Source organism: Pseudophryne corroboree, chromosome 1 (genome assembly GCF_028390025.1).
Source record: "Pseudophryne corroboree isolate aPseCor3 chromosome 1, aPseCor3.hap2, whole genome shotgun sequence".
Taxonomy (NCBI): Eukaryota; Metazoa; Chordata; class Amphibia; order Anura; family Myobatrachidae; genus Pseudophryne; species Pseudophryne corroboree.
In genome coordinates, this window is record NC_086444.1 from 447,599,446 (window position 1) to 447,626,757 (window position 27,312).

General features: G+C 43.8%; 1 protein-coding gene across 3 annotated transcripts in view; it reads left to right on the plus strand.

Annotated features, from left to right (window-relative positions):
- CDH24 (cadherin 24) overlaps window positions 1–27,312 on the plus strand; it is a 145,868-nt gene that overhangs the window by 81,025 nt on the left and 37,531 nt on the right. For all 3 annotated transcript variants that reach the window (XM_063913555.1, XM_063913556.1, XM_063913554.1), the window contains 3 exons: window positions 1,104–1,398; window positions 13,785–13,904; window positions 26,535–26,702. In XM_063913555.1, the coding sequence (XP_063769625.1) occupies window positions 1,104–1,398; window positions 13,785–13,904; window positions 26,535–26,702 (583 nt within the window). The remainder of the gene's footprint in view (window positions 1–1,103; window positions 1,399–13,784; window positions 13,905–26,534; window positions 26,703–27,312) is intronic.

Below are 27,312 nucleotides of genomic sequence, written 5' to 3' on the forward strand. Positions count from 1 at the left end.
GGGGGATGTACACGGTGATGAATCGGAGGATGATGATGAGGTGGACATCTTGCCTCTGTAGAGCCAGTTTGTGCAAGGAGAGATTAATTGCTTCTTTTTTGGTGGGGGTCCAAACCAACCCGTCATTTCAGTCACAGTCATGTGGCAGACCCTGTCACTGAAATGATGGGTTGGTTAAAGTGTGCATGTCCTGTTTATACAACATAAGGGTGGGTGGGAGGGCCCAAGGACAATTCCATCTTGCACCTCTTTTTTCTTTCATTTTTCTTTGCGTCATGTGCTGTTTGGGGAGTGTTTTTTGGAAGGGCCATCCTGCGTGACACTGCAGTGCCACTCCTAGATGGGCCAGGTGTTTGTGTCGGCAACTAGGGTCGCTGAGCTTAGTCACACAGCTACCTCATTGCGCCTCTTTTTTTCTTTGCGTCATGTGCTGTTTGGGGAGTGTTTTTTGGAAGGGCCATCCTGCGTGACACTGCAGTGCCACTCCTAGATGGGCCAGGTGTTTGTGTCGGCCACTTGGGTCGCTGAGCTTAGTCACACAGCTACCTCATTGCGCCTCTTTTTTTCTTTGCGTCATGTGCTGTTTGGGGAGTGTTTTTTGGAAGGGCCATCCTGCGTGACACTGCAGTGCCACTCCTAGATGGGCCAGGTGTTTGTGTCGGCCACTTGGGTCGCTGAGCTTAGTCATCCAGCGACCTCGGTGCAAATTTTAGGACTAAAAATAATATTGTGAGGTGTGAGGTGTTCAGAATAGACTGAAAATTAGTGGAAATTATGGTTATTGAGGTTAATAATACTTTGGGATCAAAATGACCCCCAAATTCTATGATTTAAGCTGTTTTTTAGGGTTTTTTGAAAAAAACACCCGAATCCAAAACACACCCGAATCCGACAAAAAAAATTCGGTGAGGTTTTGCCAAAACGCGTTTGAACCCAAAACACGGCCGCGGAACCGAACCCAAAACCAAAACACAAAACCCGAAAAATTTCCGGTGCACATCTCTACTAAAAACCGCGCAAAACATATGAGCATTGCAATTGTCACTCTTTGAAGTTGTTATTGTGTTCATAACATTATAATACTTGTTATTATGTTTTCACAGCTACACACAGATGCAGACCGTGGAGAGGGACGAGCCAAGTACGTCCTGACTGGAGAAGGAGCCGGTTCTGTGTTTGTTATTGATGAGAAAACTGGGAATATTCATGTCACAAAGTCCCTGGATCGGGAAGAGAAGGAGGAGTATGTGCTACTGGCACAGGCTGTGGACAAGCTTACTCTCCGACCTCTTGAACCCCCCTCCCAATTCATCATCAAGGTGCAGGACATTAATGACAACCCCCCTGTTTTCCTGCACCCTCCCTACAGGGCCTCTGTGCCGGAGATGTCCAACGTAGGTGAGGGGGGAACTGAGGTCTTTGTATTTAGGGATAATTTAACTATTGGGTACACACAGGGTCAGAAATACCGTTCTTCTTATAACTGAAAAATCAGTAACAGACAGCCATTCTACCGAGGTGAGGGTCCCATGACATTTACCTAACAACATCATCTGCACACAAATCCAAAGTGAAATAAGAATCAAACTGATAATAATCCAATGAGCCCAGTATGAACTGCTTTATTCTAAGCAAGACAACACACCTGGGTATACAACTTCTATATCAGTAACAATTTTAATTACAATCATGAAAGTTTATGAGGCAACAAATTTTTATGTTTGTAATGCTGGGCATATACTGTGAGATAACCTGGCTGTCAGACAGACAGACAATTTATCTGTCAGATATCGTGGCCATACACTATGAGATATCTCACAGTGTATGGCCACATGATACCCAGGTTCCTCCCCTGTGGAGGAGATGTTTTCCTGTGCTCCCCTGAGAAGGAACATGGAAAATGTTGGCCAGTTAGCCGCAGCAATGCATATACTGCCAGATGCAGCTGACCAATTATCTGATCACTCAGGCTTGTTGGAAATTTTCTCATGCCTGACTGTCTGATCATTGCTGATCAATCACAGCAACAAACTATGCGATTATAGGCTGGATTCACAGCTAACCAATAAGCGCATAACATAAGCCTGCTTTATGCTTGGTATACATTATACAATTATCTAGCTGATCTGTTAGTGGATCGACTAGATAACTGTACAGTGTATTTCCTTGACCAACAACAATTTATCAGTCTTTCGGACTTGTCAAAGGTCATCCGTTATGTCCGAAAGATCTGATCATTTGTAAGCTGCTAATCAGTCGCACCTGGCAGTGTATGTTCGGCCGTACTTACCCACCCAGCATTTCCCCTGTTCATTAACAGGAGAGAAACAGGAACATTGATATTGTGTGGCAATACATTGTGAGATATCTCACTGTGGGGCCCATTTATTATTGAATATTTGTGCCTTATTCCCCCAAAACATACATTTTTGGGACATTACCGCAAATATTTAGTATCCCATGAATGTATGACAGAGGGATCACAGCAGATATCTGAGATTCCCACCTGCAGCCGCAGCACCCATAGGTTTTTATTGGGCATGCAATGCTGCCAGATTTACCAAGCTCCGGATGTGAAGTAGCTAACATCATCTGAAAATGGCGTTAGCCAGTTGTAGCTTATGGGCGACACATTGCAATATTAGCCGGTACAGGGTTCCCCCGGAATCATACCCGGCAATGGCGGGACCGCGCAAACAAATTAGTCCCGATGCCACTCTGTGCACATTGCAGGGACAGAACCCCTGTCCCAGCAACTGTGCCTTCATACATCTGCCTGATATATGCGCATCCTGCAATGCAATCTTGGGCACTAATATCTTGCCCAGATCGCATTGCAATAATAAATGAGCCCCAGTGTTTGGCCACAATATCTTCTGGCTTCCAGATACAATGTCTATTAGTTTGACCGACAGTTTGTACAATGTATGCCCAGCATTAGATACAGTGCTTTGTATGTGCATCTTTAACATGACCTAACATGTACCCAAATTGGTTACCATTGAAAGTTCATTTTTGTATAATGTTTATACAGCACATACAATGTAGCTGTGCACTTTAAGAACTATATTTTTTTATTGACAAAATAGAAGATTTCTTAGATAACAAGTCAAGAATCTCTATGATCATGTTAGACAGAGGAGAAATCATTTAAGAAGCTCAAAGTGAACTGTACACATACAGCTTCACCATGGCGTATAGCTTTGCAGAGCAAGATAGGTGAAACTGATGAAGAGCAGCTATTTGCACAGGCAGAGAGGAGAAGTTGGGCATTGTAAAGACGTTCTCAGCATAGTATAGGAAAGGTGCAAACATGTTCTTTGTTTTACAGAGAAATGCAGAAACAAGAGCTTTCATTATGCAGAGTAAGATTGTTGTAATGAGAAAATAGTGGAGAGGGTTTAATTTCAGCTGTGTTCTTGTCATGTATGGCCATCACATGGCAGTAAATGGCTTCCTCATAGTATATTGAAATATGGAGCAGTGCCTAGGTATGAATTTGTACCCACTAGAAAAAGATCAATCATGTCAAACTATTGCCCCCCCCCACCCCCTTTTTTTTAAGAAACCCCCTCTATGAAGAATAAGAGGCTTATTCTGGACTTAGACTCAGGTCTGGTAGCACAATATATAATGAACTTATGGTGCCAAACTAAGGAAGTTCAATAATATGCTAAAGCACTATGGTTTATATTGTCTAATTAGCTATGTGACTCTATGGCTGTTGTCACTTGTTGGCTTGCCTTTGAACTTTAGAGGCATAATGTGCAGGATGCCCTACTCGTCCTTAGCATGCAGAAGTCAACTTACTTTTCAAAGGCTACCCTAAAGTGCAAAATAGATGCATCGTATTGTGTGCTGTGCAGATCACCAAAGTGCATTGCTACAAAACTAAGACATTTAGATGCGCTTCAAAAATAACCCTCAGGGATATCCATACATTGAATATACTAAAGGTAAAAGCACTTCTTATTTATCAACACTATAGAACAGATGCAAAGAAAATAGGATAAAGGAGAAGTAATTTAGTAAAAACTCCAAGTAATGCCTTGTAGTAATCACTCTATGTAATGCCTCACCCCTCTTTAATTCATTGATTATAAGTTCCAGATAAATGGTAATATAAATATACTGGAATACTAAAGCCAAGGAAACTGTGTTAGAAAAATAACAATCGATTTAGGAGTACAATTAATAGATGGAATACTTGGCAATTAAATAATGGACAAAAGTGAGAAAATCTACTGTACCATTTACCATGATGAGAGGTTGTAGGCAGTGATAACTAAATCAGTGCCTCAAACATTTGATACTCTCACATATCTAGAGCAAAGAGAAGCAGATGTTTCAGATTATTGTTACATTTTCATCAGGGATATACCTTCATTGCTGATGAAAGTTTACCAATGAAAGTTTACCAATAAACTGAAACATTGTGTTTGGCTTTGACTCACTTAAAATGCTGTCTTTCGGGGGCGTGGCCTGACTGGAGAGGCGACTGGCAGCAGAGAATTAAGCCTCCTGCTCATTCGATAAAAAATCATCACCTCCAGCAACAATAAATTTCCCCAGCACATTCTTATACCCCTCCTTGCGGCTCAGGGCACCCGGGTGTCTGGTCACGGAGCCGGGAGACCGTTTTTACGGCCTCTGCAGGTTGTGGCCTACACCGGACACCAGAGCCGCGGCCTCGATTTCCACACCAGCCCGCCGGGGAGCTCCGGGAGACGCGTGGGTGCCGGAACTGCCCGCGGACGCAAAGACCCCTTACCTGGACCCACGGCCGACTGAGAAGCCCGGGAAACCCCCTCCTACACTGTACCTGAGGCCCGGGAAGCTGGATCGTGAACCAGCGCTCGGGGATGGAGAAAGCCGTGCGCCCGCACTTCCGGTGCTGCGCCGGCAAAGATCACCCACAGACGGCAGGGGATTCTTCCCTGCACCTCTCTCCCCCTTGGAACAGCCCGCGGACGACTGAGAAGCCCAGGAGACCCCCTCCTGTACTGTACCTGAGGCCGGGAAGCGGGATCGTGACCCAGCGCTCGGGGACGGAGAAAGCCGCGCACCCGCACTTCCGGTGCTGCGCCGGCAAAGATCATCCACGGACGACGGGGGATTCTTCCCTGCACCTCTCTCCCCCTTGGAGTATCATAAACATCATTTACCTCAACTGAGTGAGGTGGAGGGGAGCTACAGGGGTGAGGGAGCCTGCAGGTTTTAAACCCATATGTGCACCACTCCATATCTGTGACCACAGGAGCACCACAGAGCTTCCATACACTGCCCCCTCCCTCCCCCCCCTTTGCCCTTCACTCATTATACCTGGGCCCCGAATTGCATTATACTGCAACAGTTACCTCTGGCTGCTGCCATCGCTGACCACAGGATAAGAAGATATTTATCCGGTCCGCTGCCACGAAGTGAATTACATCCTTCACCCCCCCCCTCCCCATCGCCATGTGTGTGGGAGGTGAGTGAGACTTACTCAATACCTACTAATTTGTTTCCAGTTGGCGTGCTTACGCGGTGATACCGCAGGCCGGATTGCCGTTGTAACTGACATACTACGTTACCGCTACTGTCTATCACGCCCTCAAAGTCTCGCTGCTACCATATATATTGGCGATAGCAACTTTCTACCTGGTAAACACAAGTGCATACCTCGGTGTACTCTACGTAATACGCCCGCTCTCCGCTCACCAGCAATGGAGACAATTCGCAGTGCTATGTGAATTTACACCACCCACAACTGTGATGTAGATATTTCACTATACATATAACCAACGGCAAATCATCATCTGTCCGACCCTCATGACCTCATAATTACTATTATGGACAAATTCCTAAGATCTTCTACACCAAAACCCCAAAGATACAAGAGTGGCGATAAGCGCGGAGAACCAAGCACCATCTCTCCGCCACGGTCCTCCCAGCCTGTCAGTTTAGACAGCCCAATTGAATCATCGCCTACCATGGCCCCGAAGGCGCCCCCCGCTCCTCCTTCCTATTCAGATATAGTGAAAGCAATTAAAGAAACGGTGGAACCTTTACTACAAGCTCAGGCAGATAAATTTATGACAGCAGTGTCGGACCTAAAATCAGAGCTCAGCTCTATGTCTCGCAGAATCTCGGTAAACGAAAATAGGATTGGCGTTAACTTTAAAGAAATTGAAGACCTTAAAGAGCAAGTCGTCTCTCTAACAACTACACGCCAACATATGATGATGAAGATAGACGACCTAGAAAATCGTTCGAGACGTAACAATTTGCGTATTGTGGGTCTTAAAGAAACACTGAGAGGCCCTGATCTTCTGAAATTCCTCCTCTCCGATTTACCAGACCTTCTGGGTATCCCTGAAGAACTCTCATCGATGGAAGTTGAGCGAGCCCATAGACTAGGACCCCCACGTGAGACTAACCAATCTAGACCCCGTCCGGTCATCTTCAAGTGCTTAAACTTCAGACATAAAGAACTGATATGGTCTGCGGCCCGAAGCAAAGGACCACTCCAATGGGAAGGACAACGGCTGTTTCTCTTTCAGGATTACTCTGCGGAAGTCTCTAGAGCCAGGAGAGAAATGTCCCCAATGTGCTCTCACCTAGTGAAAAATGGTATCCGATTTGCTCTTCTCTACCCAGCACGGCTGCGCATCTTCACCCCACAGGGTCCGAAAGATTTCACTTCGGTGGATTCGGCTAAGAGCTTTATAATGGAGCTGGGTAAAACCACGCGGTCGCCTTTGACCTCACCACCATCCTCTCCAAACAAGGCGGTGGACATTGACTGAAACCTGATGCCGGGACTTCATTCACGTTCTTATACTGCTTGATATAGTTGCTAATTCTACTATATTGTGAGGTAATTTAGATTTAACCCCCATTATGACTATTTAGAAAAGCACTTCTTTTTCTATACGAGCCATTGGGATATTTCCTTGAAGTTATTATTCTCATATTGCCTGTTGGTTATTTAGTTATTTCTACTGTTCTACATTACAGCGGGTCCACACTGAAAGTTTATACCGATGTATGCTGGTGTAGATGCCCTTATATGTTATCTTTACCTTCGTCTTTATTTCCACCTCTTTCTCTCCATTCTAACCTCTCTTACTGTCCTCTCCGTTACCTCTTGTTTACAGATGCTTAGCCGGTTGGGATGGGAAGTGTATATTCTTATGATGCTCTGGATTACTTGTGTAATGATATTTCTTATCACAAGACCTCTTACTATCCTCCTATATTCCTCTGATAATGTCATAAATGTCACAACTTAATATAATATCATGGAATGTTAGGGGTATTAACTCTCCTATCAAACGGAGACGCATTCTCACATACCTAAATAAGATAAAGGCTGATGTCACTATGCTTCAAGAGACACATCTGACCCCTCCTGAACATGCTAAACTTACCATGCTTAGGCAAGAGGTTGTAGCATCTTCTTCATTTTCTTCTAAAGCAAGGGGGGTCGTTATCCTAATCCGTAAGGGAGTGGTGTTTGATATACATCATCAGATTATAGACCCTCTAGGCAGATACATTGTCCTAGATATCACCTTAGAAGGCACCAGATTAACCTTGTGCAACATCTATGCCCCGGCTGTGTATGATAAATCATTCTATCTGGAGATAACGAATATTCTTCGCCCATATTCGCATGCCTCTCTTATCCTTGGAGGTGATATGAATATGGTGTCCTCTTTGATTTTGGACAGGAAGGGTACCTCATCTCGAAGGTCCCGACTACCCAAGATCAACCTAGATTATGTGTCTACACAGCTGGGACTGATTGATGTGTGGCGCCTCAATAACCCTGTAGAATTAGAATACACTTACTACTCTTCAGCCCATAATTCCTTTTCGCGTATAGATTACTTCCTTGTCTCCACCGACCTGTCACCCAGGATCACTGACACAGCTATTAACCCTATAACTATCTCAGACCACGCCCCCATCTCACTGTTGCTTCAGGGTAGGTTCACGCTGGGTACTAATTCACACTGGAGGTTTCCTGCCAAGATGGCTTCTTCTCCAGATTTTAAAACTATGTTGATGAACTCCTGGGACTCCTATGCTCTCAACAACTCTGACCATATGTCTGACCCTGCCTTATTTTGGCAGACTGCTAAAGCTGTTTTACGAGGAGATATTATCACATACGTGACAAAATATAAACGAGACCAAGAAGCAACATATAGGGCAGCACAATCTGCACTCACTTCCTCATTTCAAAACTTTAAATCCTCACCTACGCTAACTAACAAGCAGAAATATAGAGACGCTAAGACCCAGTTTGATCATACCCTGACACATATGGATAATAGATTTCTTATGGCGGGTAAATATACATTTTTTCAATATGGGGACAAACCGAGCCGAATGCTTTCCAATTTAATTAAATCCGACAAGGGACCCCAGTACGTGACAGCTTTGAGGGATTCGACCTCAGCTGTGCAGACCGAGGGGAAGGCGATCACAGACATATTTTACTCCTTTTTTAGTGATCTCTATTCACATAGTAACGTTGACCAAACTACCAAAACCTCCTTCTGGGACACATTACAATTACCTCAGATCTCCTCAGATCAATCAGACTCCCTTACGGCTCCTGTCACTATCACTGAAGTGACGGAGGCTATTAAAGCCCTTAAACAGCTGAAGACCCCAGGCCCTGATGGTTTATCTGGGGAATTCTTTAAATTACTCTCACCTAAAATAGTAGACTCTCTAACAGCCTTTTTTAACTCAATTTTTTCCAACCTTACTATCCCACACCATTTTAACTCAGCCCTGATCCGGGTTATACCCAAACCTGGCAAAGACCCACTTCTCCCGTCTTCTTACCGCCCTATCTCCTTACTTAATGTAGACTACAAATTATTTACTAAACTATTAGCAGACCGACTAAAATTTATCTTGCCTGAAATAATCCACAGTGATCAAACCAGTTTTATCTCAGGCAGGCACTCGGTGACCAATATCCGTAAAGTTCTAACAGTTCTACAATCCCTGAGGGGGGTGGAGGGGGATGGCCCCGCTTTCCTATTATCATTAGATGCGGAAAAGGCATTTGACCTGGTGACATGGGATCACCTATTTGAGACACTCCGACGCTTCGGATTTTCAGACCAATTTGTGAACATTATACACACCATATACCGTAATGCATCTACGCAAGTTTTCACAAATCGACATTTATCTCAACCCTTAACGATTCATAGGGGGACCAGACAGGGTTGCCCCTTATCCCCTTTACTTTTTGCGGCAGCATTAGAACCCCTGGCGGTAGCACTGAGACAATTGTCAGCTTTCTCGGGAATATCAGTAGGAAAGAAAGAAGTTAAACTTGGACTATTTGCAGATGATATGATCCTATTTGTCTCTAACCCCCGTACTTCGATACCTGCTATCTTTGATACCATACATTGCTTTAGCACCTTTGCTGGTTATCGTATAAATACCCATAAATCTGAACTACTCCCTCTGACTGACACAACAGATCCTCTTCTCTACTCCGAATTCTCTTCCCAATTCACGCTGACCCCTACTAAACTGAAATATCTAGGTATTTATATTCCCTCGGAACTCTCCCGGCTATATATATTTAATTATACGCCTATTATTCAACAAATTAAAACACGATTAGAATCCTGGAAGGACCTTAAACTTTCTCTGTTGGGCAGAATAGTGGTGATAAAAGCGATTATTTTCCCTAAACTGGCTTATCTGCTTCAAATGCTCCCTATTACAATCACTAAGCAGGACGCCCTACTCTGCTCACAAATATTTTCAAAGTTTATTTGGAAAAATTCAAAACCACGTATGCCCAAAGCCCGCACCTATGTTAATAAACGAAAAGGCGGACTGAGTATGCCCAATGTAATGATGTTCGCCAGATCAGCATTATTTAAGTTCGCCTCAGATTGGCTACTGCGGTCAGACATATTCACGAACCTAGAACTGGAAGAGGCACTGTTCTCTCCTTATTCCCCTGCAGCTCTACTCCACACGCCGAGATCTGGACTACCCCAAGAAATTAGGAATAATATCTTATTCTGGGATACCTATAGGGCCTGGACCTCTACCCATAAATTATTTCGTACTGACCCATTTGAGTCACCATACATACCCTTATGGGGTAACCCCAATTTCCCCTCCTCTTTGGATAATTGTCACTTCTACACATGGAAATGTAAGGGGATAAACACCATTAAAGATGTCTTTGATCCTGGTGGACAGATGCTCTCCTTTATGCAATTTCGTGACAAATTCTCATTACCCCACTCCAACTTTTTCATGTTTCTCCAAGCGCGTCATTATGTCAACTCTCTTCATGACCCCTTAGGCAAAGGGGCCTCTAATCGAATAATTCTTGACACTCTCACATTTTGCAGACTAAATCCCTACAAAATTCGATACCTTTACAATGACCTAATTGAGGTGTCAGCCCCCTCTTGGTCCCCCCTCTCTGACTCCTGGCAGAAGGAGCTCCCAGAGATACCCGAGATGGGCGGCATCTCTGCAAACACTGACCTAGTCCTTAAGGCTCTAAAATCCGCTACACTACAAGAAATACATTTAAGGACAGTAAATAGGATGTATATATCCCCCTCCCAAAGACAACACTTCCGCCCGGGTGAGACGGACAAGTGCCCTAAATGTGGAGTAAATGGAGCATCCCTTGCACACAATTTTTGGTTATGTGGAAAAATTAAACGATTCTGGTGTAAGATTCTCCAGTATTTATCCCGACTACTCAAATTAACTCTCCCTGGGGTAGCGAGTCCGCTGTTGTTCGCTGACTTTTCACCCTGGTTGGTACGATTTGATCTCACCCCAATGATCCCGCTGCTAACTGTGATGGTTACAGTGGCAAAGCAGGTGATACTGAGGCACTGGATATATAAAACTGCCCCAACGGTAGGAGAATGGGAATCCGCTTTACTAGACGTACTATTTTGTGAGAGACGAATGGCCACTTTCCAAATTGAAAATGGAGTTATACTTTTCCATAAAAAGTGGGGACCCTATATAGAGAGTTTACCTACGGATAAACGTGAATGTATTTGGAGGGTATTCCGAGACACAACGTGGTACTGGACTAGTCGGATAGCGGGCATTATCACCTGATTTCCGGTACTCAAACAAAGTTCATGAGTTGACTCCACTTATAACATTGACTCTCCCAAGATAGGATACTACACACTACAGTGTCTACTCCGAAACCATGATTTCACCTCCTTATCCAGAGTATATTTCAGACTAACTCCCCCCCACCCCCCCACCCCCCTTCCGGCAATATATACGCCACCTATCTATGGTATATCTGTAATATTTCCTTCTTATTACTTTCTATCTCTGTCCTTTCCTTTCCTTTCCTGTTTCTCCTTCTTCACAGCCGTGATAATCAGAATACATATTATATAGATTGTTTATTGTTGGGGAGAGTGGTACACCTTGGTGAAACCTACCCCCCTAATATTGTTGATAGACAGCTGTGTTGATATTACTCTATGTGAAATATCTTTAGTTTTCTCTCTCTTCTACTACAAAAAAAACAAACAAAAAAGCCGTACAGCCTTCAATTTTTTGTATTTTATTCGTTATTGAACCTGATTGTTTGTCACTGCTGACTATTAATGTAAAGTGATTACTGCTAATTTACGTTGTGACTCTTTGGCTGTCTAATAAAGAAATTTATAAAAAAAAAAAAAAAATGCTGTCTTTCTTTACTATATTGTTACTGTGTTCAGGAAGGCATTAAGGCAACCACTGCTTTATATTGTGGGGGTGACATAGTGCCAGGCGTGTGTGTGTGTGTGTGTGTGTGTGTGTGTGTGTGTGTGTGTGTGTGTGTGTGTGTGTGTGTGTGTGTGTGTGTGTGTGTGTGTGTGTGTGTGTATACTGGATATATGTATGCATATATATATATATACATACACACTCTCTATAGGTACGTGTGTGTGTGTGTGTGTGTGTGTGTGTGTGTGTGTGTGTGTGTGTGTGTGTGTGTGTGTGTGTATATATACATACAGTATGTATATATATATTTATTTATACTCTATATTCTCTATAGATAGATGTGTATATGTATGTATGTATATATATATATATATATATATATATAAATATAAACGCCAGAACTTGGCAATAGGTACAGACATATAAGTCATCAATACACTTAGAGGATAGTTAGATAGATAGATAGATAGATAGATAGATAGATAGATAGATAGATAGATAGATAGATAGATAGATAGAGGACAATTTATATAGCTGGGTACAAACTGGAGCGACAGGCATTCGTTCCAACATCGGAAAAATACCCTTGAGCCCAGATTCTGTGTACACACTGGGACAACTTTAATGAAGGACGGAACAATCATGTTCCGTCTTCCATTAGCCTTCATTAGCATAAACAAGGATGCTAGCGATACTGCTAGATTTGCTATGCAGCACATCAAACCTAACGTCCATCACTAACGAATGCAGGAGCATGCAATCACCCGAAATCACTGACTGTGCGATGTAGGTGATTTGTCATTATGAAACAGCAAATCGGTCCGACATCGCTCCAGTGTACCCAGCTTTAGCCTTGGAGAGAAATAAAGTTGGCGGAAATAAAGTACCAGCCAATCAGCTCCTAACTGCCATGTTACAGGCTGTGTTTGAAAAATAGAAAAAAAGGCGCCCTAATGATCCCAAGTTGAAATGCTGTCTGCTGCTCTCAAAAGAAAAGGGTATTAGCACACCCTAGACACTTAGAAACAAGAAAAAAAGGAGAGAGCGCAGACAGACTACTTGTATATTTAAACCAATTTATTCATAAAATATGATAACCTACAATCAGTTAAAATTGAAATTGATTAGAGCTAATAATAATTTAATTCAATAAAGAATCCACACTCAGCATATCTAATAGTCCCGTATTACTAGTGCACTAGTAGATGACACAATAACCGGCATATAATTTTTACTGGAAACAGTGATCCTTCAGTTTAATAAGGCAAATGACTTGATATGGTACTAGTCATGTAGCACTTGAAAAACAGTTCCAAACTGGATAATTTCTTTTGATCTGTATAGCACTGATCTTCTTGTTAATAATTGTGCCGTTTCAGTGAAAGTATTATACTCAACTTAATAGATTGCAGTGTATCTGCTCCGTCCGTCACTCTCTCACTGTGATCAGTAACCGGAGCTACCTTGCTTACCGCTTCCACAGATGTCCCAGCGGCACTGACCATGAACCGGACGTTACGTGCTCTTTCTAGCGGTTCGTCCTCCCGTGCTCCTGCCGGATCAGTAAGGCAAGGTATTGTATCCACTGCCGCCTCCAAAATTGGATCAGTGGTGCTCTCTATAATTTGAGCATTGCAGATTCCAGATGGATCATATACTAGCCACGGTTCCCGTATGGCAAGCGGGACCAATGCAGGTGGCTATGAAGCTGATCAATCAATTCCAGCAAAGATTCAAAGTAAAGTAGATAACTCGTAGGACTAACGAGTGCCTGGATCCTTGATGCCCATCCAGGCACTCGTTAGTCCTACGAGTGTTTGAAAAATGACAGGAGCTGGTTGGTTAGTACGTTTTATCTCCATCCACTTTATCTCTCTCCAAGGCATAGTACATAGAACCCATAGATAGATAATAGTACAGTGCAAGTACACAGTACACAGAGTGTGGAAAGTGGGGTTCGTATTGGTCAATTAGGGAATGCTAAATGTTATTGACTATATTAGAAACTTGATGGCAGAAAGTAACCAAGCTGATTCCCACAGGAACTTCTGTGATCCAAGTGACAGCAAGTGATGCTGATGACCCCACATATGGAAACAGTGCTCGACTTGTGTACACTGTACTGGAAGGGCAGCCATACTTCTCGGTGGACCCTCAAACAGGTAACTGAAGCATTGATTATATTAAGTGTAGCTGCATTTGGTTGATTAAACTTGTATAATCAACACTTGTATGATAAACTTTGCTGAATAAACTTATATGATCAACACTTCTTAATTATAATTAGTCATTTATTAAAATAATTATCTTACAACCACAAAACTTTGTGATTGTAAATAATATAAAGGAAGACACAGTAATCATACACTATAATAAGTGATTTTCTTAATAGAGGAAGCTTTGAAGTGTCTCAGCTTTGCCATTATAAAGGAAAATAATAACTGAAGTCTAAGTGGATCATCCTACACACTGGTCATTTTCCCATATATGCTTTGGGTTCTCGGATAACATTTGTAGTGCACCCAACATGACTGCCTCAACTGGTACGCTCGTGGTTGGGATGAAAAATACAGGGATCTGACGGTTTTGTTGGGACCCTATGCTGAGCATTAGGTCACTATAATCACCCCATTTTGTGTCAACTCTTCTAGGGGTAACCTATTCCACCCAGGGTAATCCTACGTAATACGCCCAGGATGTGTGCCTCACCCTGCACTATGTTTATTGTACGCTCTAGGTTATTTTTTATTTCTGCATTATGGGCCTTATTCAGGGATGGATGCAGCTGTTGCGCTCACATGCAGCAGCCGCATCCATGGGGTCTGCACACGTGCACCAGCCATAGTGCGCAACCTCTCACCACATGATCACATCCCAAAAGGATGCAATCGCATGGGGATTGACAGGCGATGGGCATCCAGGGGTGGTGATGCGGCGTTGGTGGGAGGAGATTGGGAAACGCAGACATGTCATGGCCATTTTTGGAGCCAGCCGTTGATGTCGTCTATTCTATGCGTTCACAAATGATTTGCACTCACATCGCGGTGCAGCACCAAACATGTTGAGCGGCCTTACCCTGCCCAAGACTGCCAGACTGGGCTGCAATTAGCAGAGAGCTGGCTTCCTGTTGGAAGCAACTCCCTGCCTGATCGTCAGCCCAACCTGGCTTCTATGTCCTGCAACCGATGCAGTCCATAGAAGCCGGTAATTTTCACATGCGCACTCAAGCAGCCACTTGTGCGCACGCGCAGGTCCTGGCGCCAGCCAGATCTATTGCGCAGGCTCGGGGACCTGGCTGTCGGGCCGGCCCTCTCCCCCTCTGGCATGGACAGTAGCAGCCCCCTAAAAAAGGTAGGAGCTGCCGCTGATTGTTAATGATTTTTATAGTGTAGTTTAACATGAAGATATCACTGCAATCTTCCAATACTGTGCGCCTGTCTATGTGTTTCAGATACAGCAGACATTTGGAAATTGCAATTATGCAACTTGGCAAAACCCTGTTTTACTACAGGGGAGCAAATTTAAAATGAGCAGACAGACTTGGATTTAGACTTTTTTTTTAAAGGGGATGGACAGTTTAGAAGAACCCTGTCCTTTCTGCACTTTAATAGATAGTTCCACATATTCACCAACCACAGTGTGGTGACATCCCACTACTCTGGTTGGTGAATGTTCAACACCATCTACCAATCAGTGTGCTTCAGGATATGACACTGTCATACCAAGAATTGTGTGGCTGCACCTTACATGGCTGTGTCATGGCTGTTGGGAAGCAAGTGTTGCCCAGCTGCTCCAAAATGCAGTCATGTCATACTATGGTGTCAATTTATCTTGCCATGCAATATTTCAATGCTATAATGGCATATCTATAATGGGTGCAGGCAGGCTTGGACTGGCCCACAGGGGTACAGGGGAAACCACCGGAGGGCCGCACTGCCTGGGGGCCCACCTACTGCTCTAAGGATCAGGTTCCAGACTGTGCACTTGAATTATACATTATACATATGTTACCTTATACTGGACTATGGTGTATTTTCTACAGTGCATTGCTGTTATTAATCTGTTATTAATCTGGTACATTATCATGCATCTTAATATACTGTATATATTTATGAAGGGGCCCAGACTTTGCACTCTCTAATGGTTAGTCAAACCAATGAGGTGGGCCACACCCCCTCTGCAGACTGGCCACACCCCTAACATGGGCCCCTACCACTGCATTCCCCCCGGTGGGCCCTGCATGCCCCAGTCCGACACTGTCCATGCATGTCACCCTTCCAGTTTATGGAGTAATGTCAAACAGTTGAGTGTGTGAGGAAGCAAACAAGACGTGTAAAATAGTATATTTTTTCAACATTCACATCATCTTTTTCTTTAAACAGAGCAGCACATACTGATAAATCTGCAGGACAATGTACAATACACATCTTTGTGGATCATAGCATATATCTATAGGACATCAACATGGGCATTATAATGGAACACCATAATGGTGAATGATAGGTCTAGAGATAAAAAGCTCAAAGTTCAGATTTAGGAGGTGCAGTAAGGCAGGGTCGGACTGGCCCACAGGGAACGTGGGAAACCACCGGTGGGCCCCACTGCCTGTGGGCCCTCCTCCTCCTCCTCTAGGGATCAGGTTCCACACTCTATCCAAGTGCACTTAAATTATGCATTATACTTATGTTACATTATACTTCACAAGAATATGGTTTATTATACATTTACCAAGGGGCACAGAACATGTACACTGTAATGGTTAGCCAAACCTCTGTGGTGGTTGGCCACTTTCCCACTGGAGCCTGGCCACACCCTTAAGTATGGGCCCCTACAACAGCATTCCCCCGGTGGGCCCTTCATGCCCCAGTCCGACACTGCAGTAAGGTCTGTGAGCCTAATTCAGATTTGACCGCTGGGCTGCGTTTTTTGCTGCCCTGTGATCAGATAGTCGCCGCCTACAGGAGGAGTGTATTTTCGCTGTGCAAGTGTGCGATCGCATGTGCAGCCGAGCTGCACAAACTGATTTTGTGCAGTCTCTGCGCAGCCCAGGACTTACTATTCCAGTGCAATTGAATCCTGCATAGGCATGCGCAGTTCAGATCTGATCGCCCGCTGTGCGAAAGCACACAGCAGCGATCAGATCAGATCTGAATTAGGCCCTATATCAAGGTTACAGATACATGTTAGTTTTCTTTTGTGTTATAATTATGTGAAATAGCAGTTCTCTTAGAATAACCTTGGTAAAACACTTTTATAGAAAGAGAAGCTTCTGCTCTTTGAAACTAGACAATTTGTGTTCCTATAGGGCAGGGGTGGGGAACGTCCGTATAAGGCCCGCAAATCCAATTGATCTGGCCCGGCCAGGCTCACCTAACCGAGGGAGATGTTGGGCGCCCGCTGAGATTGTGTTACCAGCAGGCACCGGCTCCTTCCCCTCAGTGGCAGCCGAAAGACGGAGCTCACTCCTGAGCTCCGGCTCTGACAGTGTGCAGCTGTGCGCTATGAGAGAGACGCCATGACATCTCTCCCATAGTTCCGAGGAGCGGACTGCCAGGCGGTGTGCAGCGATCCGGAAGTAGGAACGGGGCTTGTGAGTATTGTGTTTTGTTGTTGTTTTTTTATGTGTGTGTGTAAGCGGCGCTACTGGAGGGGGCACATCTAATGGAGCATAACAAGTGACTGGGGGCATATCTAATGGGGCATAACAAGTGACTGGGGGCATATCAAGTGACTGGGAGCATATCTAATGGGGCATAACAAGTGACTGGGAGCATATCTAATGGGGCATAACAATTGACTGGGGGCATAACAAGTGACTGGGAGCATATCTGGGAGCATATCTAATGGGGCATAACAAGTGACTGGGAGCATATCTAATGGGGCATAACAATTGACTGGGGGCATAACAAGTGACTGGGAGCATATCTGGGAGCATATCTAATGGGGCATAACAATTGACTGGGGGCATATCTAATGGGGCATAACAATTGACTGGGGGCATATCTAATGGGGCATAATAACTGATTGGGGGCGTATGTACTGGGATATAACAATTGACTAGGAGCATGTCTACTGGGGCATAACAACTGACTGTGGGTTCATCTACTGGGGCATATGTACTGGGGCATAACAACTGACTGGGGGCATATATACTGGGGCATATCTACTGGGGGCACATGTACTGGGGGCATAACTACTGGGGCATATCTACTGGGAGCATAACTACTGACTGGGGGCATAATTACTGGAGGCAGGCTAATTTTTAAGTTGATCGTTTTTGTATGGTCCCTAAGGATTTTATAAATATCCAAATGGCCCTTGGTAGAAAAAAGGTTCCCTATCCCTGCTATAGGGGCTGCTTCAGTAAAGCTTAGCACTGGTTTTGTCTATTATATTGACCATAAATAATTTGAATTGGTCCTAGACCTAGACCACCAACCCAGGACACCACTACAAGTGCCTAGAGACAACAGTTTGGGAACCACTGAAGGAATAGATGTATGTATGAAGCACATTTTGCAATAATCCTTCTGCTGATCCAGGACTTTGGCGCTGATTTCTTTTTTGCTCCAGTCATGTGCCGCGGCTCTCAGGACTCTGCAGGCCAGTCGTTGGTTAAGTCCTAGGAAGCAGGTCAGATTCTGTACCGCAGATCACATCCAGCACTGTTTCATCACTTTTTCTTTATAGATACTGGTTTTTAAGTGAAAATAGATTCAATTAAAATTGTATGATATTATCTCCACTGTAGTTGTTTAGAATGTAATTAACATTTGTTTACGGGTCTCATAGCACTTGTATTTGTCTATTTTGCACAGAAACAAAGTCTGTGTCACTGGAACCCTTACCACAGCTCAGAGTTATCACATACCTCCTGAGGTGCCAGTAATCCTTGTGGAGTGGTATTTAGTTTGCCGGCTGTTGGGATCCTGGCGCCGGAATCCCGACACCCGGCATACCGACAATTTTTCTCCCTCTTGGGGGGTCCACGACCCCCCTGGAGGGAGAATAAATAGAGTGGCGAGCATAGCGCACTACCGTGCCCACAGCGTGGTGAGCGCAGCGAGCCCGCAAGGGGCTCATTTGCGCTTGCCCAGCTGTCGGTACGCCGGCTGTCGGGATTTATTTTTTTCTTATTTTTTGGTCAGATAATTATTTTTTGTAAATTATTTCAACATCTAACTAGAACTTTTTTTGTTATTTTCCCCTTAGCTCACTTTAAAATTATTATAAAGGAGAACATTTTCTGAAAGTTATTACAGAGCTAGACCATTTTCCTTACTATGTAAGCTGCAGAACTAGGTGTCCTGTTAGTTGCTTTTCTTTGTACCCTTGTATGCCTTACTGCCATGTCTTGCTAATCGCACAATGTAACCTATGTCGTGCGCCCAACATGGCTGCCTCGCCTGGTACTCTCTTAGGATAAACAATACATGGTTCTGAACTCTCCTAATATTTTTGTCTCCCCAAATATGTGTAATTTCTTCACCTTTTGAGAGGATTTATTAATAAAATAAAGACAACTTCAATCAAAATATATTTAAAAAATAAATGTCTATTTTTATTTTAAGTAAAATGCTGCCTGTTTTTTTTTTCTTCTTCTCGTTTTTCTTCTTCGTCTTCTTCTTATTACTATTATTTGTAATTATTATTATTATTATTTACTCTGCTAAGATTGGTTCAGTAATATTACAAAACTTGTCCTATAAGAGGAACAAGATGACGTAAGCCTCATGACTCATGAAGAGTCATCCTTCAGCACTCAGGAGAGGAAAAACCCCCTTGTGGAGGAAACCTCTGGGGACCCATGGCTGAAGGACTGCCCGCCCCTCTAGGCATTAAGAGACTATGCAGAGTTTGCCCAGACCACCTGCCCAGACATAAAGATCCCGCTGGCACCTGTAGTCCACCTGTAAAGAAAATATTAAAATAAAAACACCACAACATCTTTAAAAAAAAGTGTATTAGGGTCTTCACCTGGGGGCGGCGGCCTTTAAGCTCTTTTGCACGGCCGCCGCCTCCCCAGGGCTTCCGGCGTCTTCAGCTGGGGGAAGCCGCCGCCTCCCCAGGGCTTCTGGCATCTTCACCTGGGAGGCGGCGGCCTTTAAGCTCTTTTGCATGGCCACCACCTTCCCAGGGCTTCCGGCGTCTTCACCTGGGGGGCGGCGGCCTTTAAGCTCTTTTGCATAGCCGCCGCCCATCCAGGACTTCCGGCGTCTTCTGTCTTCAGGAGCTTTTCTCTGCTCCTCCTCCGCCGTCGGACTGACGCCACTGCCTCACGCTGACTTATATAAGTCAGCTGGAGGGGGCGGGGTGCTGACTCAGCGAGCCCCTCTAGGCATTAAGAGACTATGCAGAGTTTGCCCAGACCACCTGCCCAGACATAAAGGTCCCGCTGGCACCTGTAGTCCAACTGTAAAGAAAATATTAAAATAAAAACACCACAGCATCTTTAAAAAAAAGTTTATTAGTCAGGGTCTTCACCTGTGGGCGGCGGCCTTTAAGCTCTTTTGCATGGCCGCCGCCTTCCCAGGGCTTCCGGCGTCTTCACCTGGGGGGAGGCGGCCTTTAAGCTCTTTTGCATAGCCGCCGCCCATCCAGTACTTCCGGCGTCTTCTGTCTTCATGAGCTTTTCTCTGCTCCTCCTCCGCCGTCGGACTGACGCCACTGCCTCACGCTGACTTATATAAGTCAGCTGGAGGGGGCGGGGTGCTGACTCAGCGAGCCCCTCTAGGCATTAAGAGACTATGCAGAGTTTGCCCAGACCACCTGCCCAGACATAAAGGTCCCGCTGGCACCTGTAGTCCAACTGTAAAGAGAATATTAAAATAAAAACACCACAGCATCTTTAAAAAAAAGTTTATTAGTCAGGGTCTTCACCTGGGGGCGGCGGCCTTTAAGCTCTTTTGCATGGCCGCCGCCTTCCCAGGGCTTCCGGCGTCTTCACCTGGGGGGCGGCGGCCTTTAAGCTCTTTTGCATAGCCGCCGCCCATCCAGGACTTCCGGCGTCTTCTGTCTTCATGAGCTTTTCTCTGCTCCTCCTGCGCCGTCGGACTGACGCCACTGCCTCACGCTGACTTATATAAGTCAGCTGGAGGGGGCGGGGTGCTGACTCAGCGAGCCGTGATTGGCTCGCGGTGGCCATCTTGAATTTCAAAAATGATGCTGAGGCGCCATTTTTGAAATTTGTACCGTTCCGCTGCCAAACTCTGCAGAATGGCAGGCAGGGATCTCGGATCCCTGCCTGCTGCTAATACTCTCACCGCCACCTGCACCTCCGTCGCCTCCCACCGCCCGCACCTCCGCCGCCACCAACGCCCGCACCTCCGCCGCGCCCACATAGTGATGACAGCGGATCCAGTGACGGATCCGCTGGCCAGTCACTGTGGCCTCACTGACAGGGGCGTGCTTTCATGGGTTGAAAGCACGTCCCTGTATGAAAGCGGCACCTCTAATGGTGCCACTTTTCCATGTACTGTATTTCCAAAGGGCTTTTAATGCCCATGGCTAGGCCCCGCCTGCTCCCGCCCCTCGCTCCCACACTTTTCCCCATTCACAACAGGAGGCACCATGATCGGTGCCTCCCAAACACATTTAAACAGGGATAATGATTAGGAAAATATAAAGCAGATGCTTATGACACAGAATATGTGTCATAAGTATCTTCTTTATATTATTTTAATCATTAATGACAGGGGAGGCACTGCTTCCCCTGACTGCACGTCCCTGCATTTACCTCAGATGTAACCATGACCAGCATGGCTACATCTGTATATAGTATTGGATAAAAACAAAAGTAATGATTAAAGCACAATATAATTCTCTGCACATTAATAAAAATGGATCAGCCTGCAATACTGGCATACTGGTATTTAGGCAGGCAGATAGATAGAGAGAGAGAGAGAGTAAAGTATTTAATTTGCAACATTATAGGCTCACCAAACAACTCCAAGGAGATGTCATAGGTGCGGCTGCACATAAAGGATTTACCTGTAATTAGGAACATTATAGACCCATCTAGACAGTGCGCTTCAAATTTCTCCAATTGGCCAGTTGCAGGCACATGTGGTTGTTAAGTAATGGTGCTGTCCCAGTAGGTGTGAGATTTTGTTTTAATCCAATACTATGCTATCCCCAAGGTCATAAGTTATATATTATAATAGTCATGCTAAAAGTCTGCCGAACTAAGCTGCCCCAATATTTGTCTAGTCACTAACCTTCTGCCAATGTGCTATGCCATCCCAGGCCTCTGAAGGTATATGTGAGAGACAGCAACAGCACAGTGCTGATAGAGGCAGTTGCCACTATGACATCAGCATGACCTCACACACCCCACCAGACCAACCAAACATGGTTATTTCTGGTTTGAGGCCCCTGTTATCTTTTACTTGACTGACCTAAGGGAAGTGTGATTCATTGTTAAACAATCATTGTATCACAATACTGGAATGGTATCATTAATGTAATGCCCACAGATCTGTATATATATATATATATATATATATATATATATGAAAAACTATTCTGAGGTCGCTAGTGGTGTTTGTTAACAACCAAATGATAATAATGTGTAAGACAGCTGTATAGTACCAGTAATCTAAAAGTCTTTATAAAACACAAACTCCTTTAAATAAATAAAATTAATTTTACAGAACCACACATAAGAGCAGTTAAGCACAGATTAACAGCAGATTTTACATTGATGTATTGATAGATTCAACATGAACAGGACAAATAGCTTTTGTCAGATATTCATTCAGATGGTGATAAATGAAAAACAAAATGACACAGAACCCAACGCGTTTCATCCCTTCAGGGGCAAGTATCAATATTTATAGGCAAATATGATATACAGGAGTATGTCGCTAGAAGTGCCGGTTTGAAATAGTCTGTAAACAGATCAGTTTTCCATGTGGGAAATTACTACAGAATTAATTAAAATCGGATAAAAATCTTCAATTAATGAAGGTCCCTAACAGGAACTTTATATATGGTGACCTACGATTATATTGGACCAATGAAGCATTTGAACAAAGGGAACACTATGGAACAATTACTGTTTCCAATGGGTGATAAACTGGATTCGCTGAACCAGCACCATAAATAATAGCAGCCTGGTGTGTGTCTGTCAGAGTTCCAATATTGGGGGGGCAGCAATTCTCTTTCTGGCACAGGGCACCAAAAAGTCTAAAAGGCTCTGATTGCCAATGCCTTCCCCAGCTGGTCTCAACTCTTTTATTTTATTGTAATATTGTTCCCTTATCAATCCAGTGTAATCCAAACATTGGCACTCACACGTAGGAACTTGTCTGCATGTAATGACTTGTAAGGTGATAGCTCCATGTGCATGTCACCCTTCCAGTTTATGGAGTAATGCCAAACAGTTGAGTGTGTGAGGAAGCAAACAAGACGTGTAAAATAGTATATTTTCATCTTTTTCTTTAAACAGAGCAGCACATACTGATAAATCTGTAGGACAAAGTACAATACACATCTTTGTGGATCGTAGCATATATCTATAAGACATCAACATGGGCATTATAATGGAACACCATAATGGTGAATGATAGGTCTAGAGATAAAAAGCTTAAATTTCAAATTTAGGAGGTGCAGTAAGGCAGGGTCGGACTGGCCCACAGGGAACGGGGGAAACCACCGGTGGGCCCCACTGCCTGTGGGCCCTCCTCCTCCTCCTCTAGGGATCAGGTTCCACTGTCACACTCTATCCAAGTGCACTTAAATTATGCATTATACTTATGTTACATTATACTTCACAAGAATATGGTTTATTATACATTTACCAAGGAGCACAGAACATGTACACTGTAATGGTTAGCCAAACATCTGTGGTGGCTGGCCACACCCCCAGTGGAGCCTGGCCACACCCCCAGTGGAGCCTGGCCACACCATTAAGTATGGGCCCCTACAACAGCATTCCCCCGGTGGGCCCTTCATGCCCCAGTCCGACACTGGGTGCAGGTCATGCTGTGCACATGGTTCCTGGTTCCATTCGGCCTACTTCACACAGTCTGAAGCTTTGTATAATTATACTTACCTCTCTGCGGGCTCCAGAGTTCCACATCAGCCAGCAGCCAAGCGCTGCAGAAATCACAGGGAAAATGGTGCACAATGCCAGTGTCTAAACTACTACCAGAGAGGAGGGGGCCCACACAGAGCCTGCATACTGCCCTCTCCTCTCTTAAACCACCCCTGCAATGCTATGTTGCCACACAAGCTATATTATTAGAACACTGTATAGGACACAAAAGTCACATGTTTTCAACAGTACATTTCAGGGGTTAGCATAGAAAAAAAGGTTTTATTTAATCTATTCAATATACAGTATAATTTTTCATGGAAGGCTGTGTTAAATATATGGGAAAATGGGCAACACTATCAGTATCACTAACAATATTTGGGGCAGTGCTAACTGTAATTGGCTCTATTGCTTTCTTCAACCATTACAAGCCTCCTAGACAGAGTTAAGAGACAAAAAATCAAATGGTGAAAAAATTCAGTTAAGTATAAACAAAAATTACTCCCATAGTAATTCAAATATAAGACCAAACAAAAATAGGAATTGACCATAAAGTGTATTTGTATTAAATATTTGTATTACTCATACACGTTCATAGAACATGTCACAGAAAATTTACTTGGCATTAACAATAATTACATAAAAAAATAAAATGTTTTAAAATGCATGCATTTCCTATACCCTTGTCAAGATTGTGCCAACATGTGAGATCGATATTCAGCAGCCTGAACAATCTATGGTGGTCATTCCGAGTTGTTCGCTCGCTAGCTGCTTTTAGCAGCATTGCACACGCTAGGCCGTCGCCCTCTGGGAGTGTATCTTAGCTTAGCAGAATAGCGAATGAAAAATTAGCAGAACTGCTACTAAATAATTCCTTGCAGTTTCTGAGTAGCTCCAGACCTACTCCTAGACTGCGATCACCTCAGTCCGTTTAGTTCCTGGTTTGACGTCACAAACACGCCCTGCGTTCGGCCAGCCACTCCCCCGTTTCTCCAGCCACTCCTGCGTTTTTACCTGGCACGCCTGCGTTTTTTAGCACACTCCCTGAAAACACAGAGTTGCCGCCCAGAAACACCCACTTCCTGTCAATCATACTACGATCACTCGAGCGACTGAAAAAACGTCGCTCGTGCTTTAATAAAACTACAAACTTTTTTGTGAAAGTACTTAGCGCATGCGCGCTGCGTACCCTGCGCATGCGCAGAATTGCCGCTTTTTCACTTGATCGCTGCACTGCGAAAATCGGCAACGAGCGATCAACTCGGAATGACCACCCATATTAGGCTATGTACCCACTGATCTTAAAATAATTGTGTTTATAATGCATTACTAATACAAACTGAGTACTGGTAAATGAATGTGAAAATGAACAGAAAAGTAGCTGTAACAAATGGGACAGTTTGTGTTTTATATGCCTTTACCTATACTTTAGGGTTTTTTAACACTTTGTGCTCCGTTGCTATTAGCACAGTTGCAAATGTAAAGCCATTTGAAAGGCAGCGTTTCGTGAATGTAATGAGAGGCGGCAAAGAAGTGCTTGTGGATGTCATTTTTCACACATATTTGGCTAGATAAAGATAACCTTTCTGTTTTGCCACAGACAGGCATTCTACACTCCTATAATTAAGAGAGAGTCTCTCTCTCTCCAAAATATGAGATGTTACACTAGACAGGACCTATTTTTATGCAAAGAGCACAAAATATATAATATTTGCATTTTTGTAAACGTATGAGCAACATATGCATCAAGCAGTGCTTTGGATAATATATATTTTCACCCTGACAATCTGAATTATTAATGAAAGGAGGTATCTATAGTGTGTAGACAATACCAACAGCGTTAGTAAAAAAATGTGTATAAATTTTATTAACACAATTAAAAATTAGAATTAATTAATTAAACACACGTACCGGCCAGTACTTAAGAAATGCAAAATGGATGCACATGCAAACTCATGCATAGGCACACATAATACACATTTCTTAAGTACTGGGCGGTACGTGTGTTTAATTAATTAATTTTTAATTGTGTTAATAAAATTTATACACATTTTTTACTAGCGCTGTTGGTATTGTCTATATTGTGTCTTATCAAGGGTTGAATATCCCCTTTTTTTAGCAGCTGCTGGAAATTGATGTGTTAGCAAGAAATTGCAAATGTTATTGTTATATTCTTAACATTGGTTTTTATTGTCTGATTAGCCTATTCAGCCTATTCTATATTGTGTGGCTATCGTATTCTGGTTTAGTATTATTTACCGACGGACACAATACAGACAGTCATAATCCCGACAGCCATTGGCCTACAGTCAAAATACAGACACGGTCAAAATACAGACATTCATTATGCCGACGTGTTCAAAATGCTGACATAGAATACCGACATTTGAAATACTGACATTTCAAAATACCGACATGAGTTTTTCTGGGGTGGTTTGTCAATGTGGACATAGGTTGGCATGGAAACCCTGTGAATGTACCGCATCCCCTCATGCCCTTGCTTCGGGCGCGGTGCCTTGCTGCGCTCGTCACACTATTATATTCCCCCTCCAGGTTCACTGGGATGGTAAAGTATGAACAAGTCTGTTTTTGGGCAAAAGGTCCTTAAAAATGCATGTCAGCATTTTGACATGTCGGTATTCTGAGTATGTCAGCATTTTGAACATGTTGGTAGAACGAATGTCGCCACTGATTCATTTTTAATCCATTTTATGTCCTACCTGCTATCAATCATTTTTGTGTTCTGTGTCCTCAGGTGTGATCCGTACTGCAATCCCAAACATGGACCGAGAGACGCAGGATGAATTTCTGGTTGTCATACAGGCTAAGGATATGGGAGGCCATGTGGGAGGACTGTCAGGCTCCACTACAGTTACGGTCACATTGACAGATGTCAATGACAACCCACCCAAATTCCCCCAAAGTAAGAGAAATGACAGAAAATAAGTGTCCACTTGGATAAGATCACTTTATTTTATTTAATCACTTCCAGTACAGTATACCAAAACTGTAAGTATGTATGGCTATGTAGGCAAAATAAAAACAAATAAAACACCAGTACGTGCTGGGATTCCTAAAGGACCTATATCAGCAATCAATATCTATACAGATAAGAATATGTTTCTGGCTCAGTGAAGACTTTAAGGGACTTATTTATTAAGCTACTTTCCCCTAAAAAATAATGTGTAAACAGTTTCTGTTTAATTTTAATAACCTGCCTATTATAATAAAAGCCTACATTAGGAAATAGGCTATACTATATATCTCTTACTAGCATTGTAACAGTGTGCCCTGTGCCAGTTCTGCCTCATAAACTCGTGATGACATGCCAGGGGGCGTGGTTGCCAGCTCTGGTAAGTAAGCCACTGCCCGGAACATCCTAAGGATGCTCTGGGCAGCTGCACAGGCAGCTGGGTGCCTACCCAGTGCATCCCTTAGAAGCACCAGGTAGTTCTGCAGTAGTGCTACTGGCTGCAGGTTGTCATTCTAGACACTCTGCAAGCCACGTACAGGTGTCATGGGGCAACAACGGT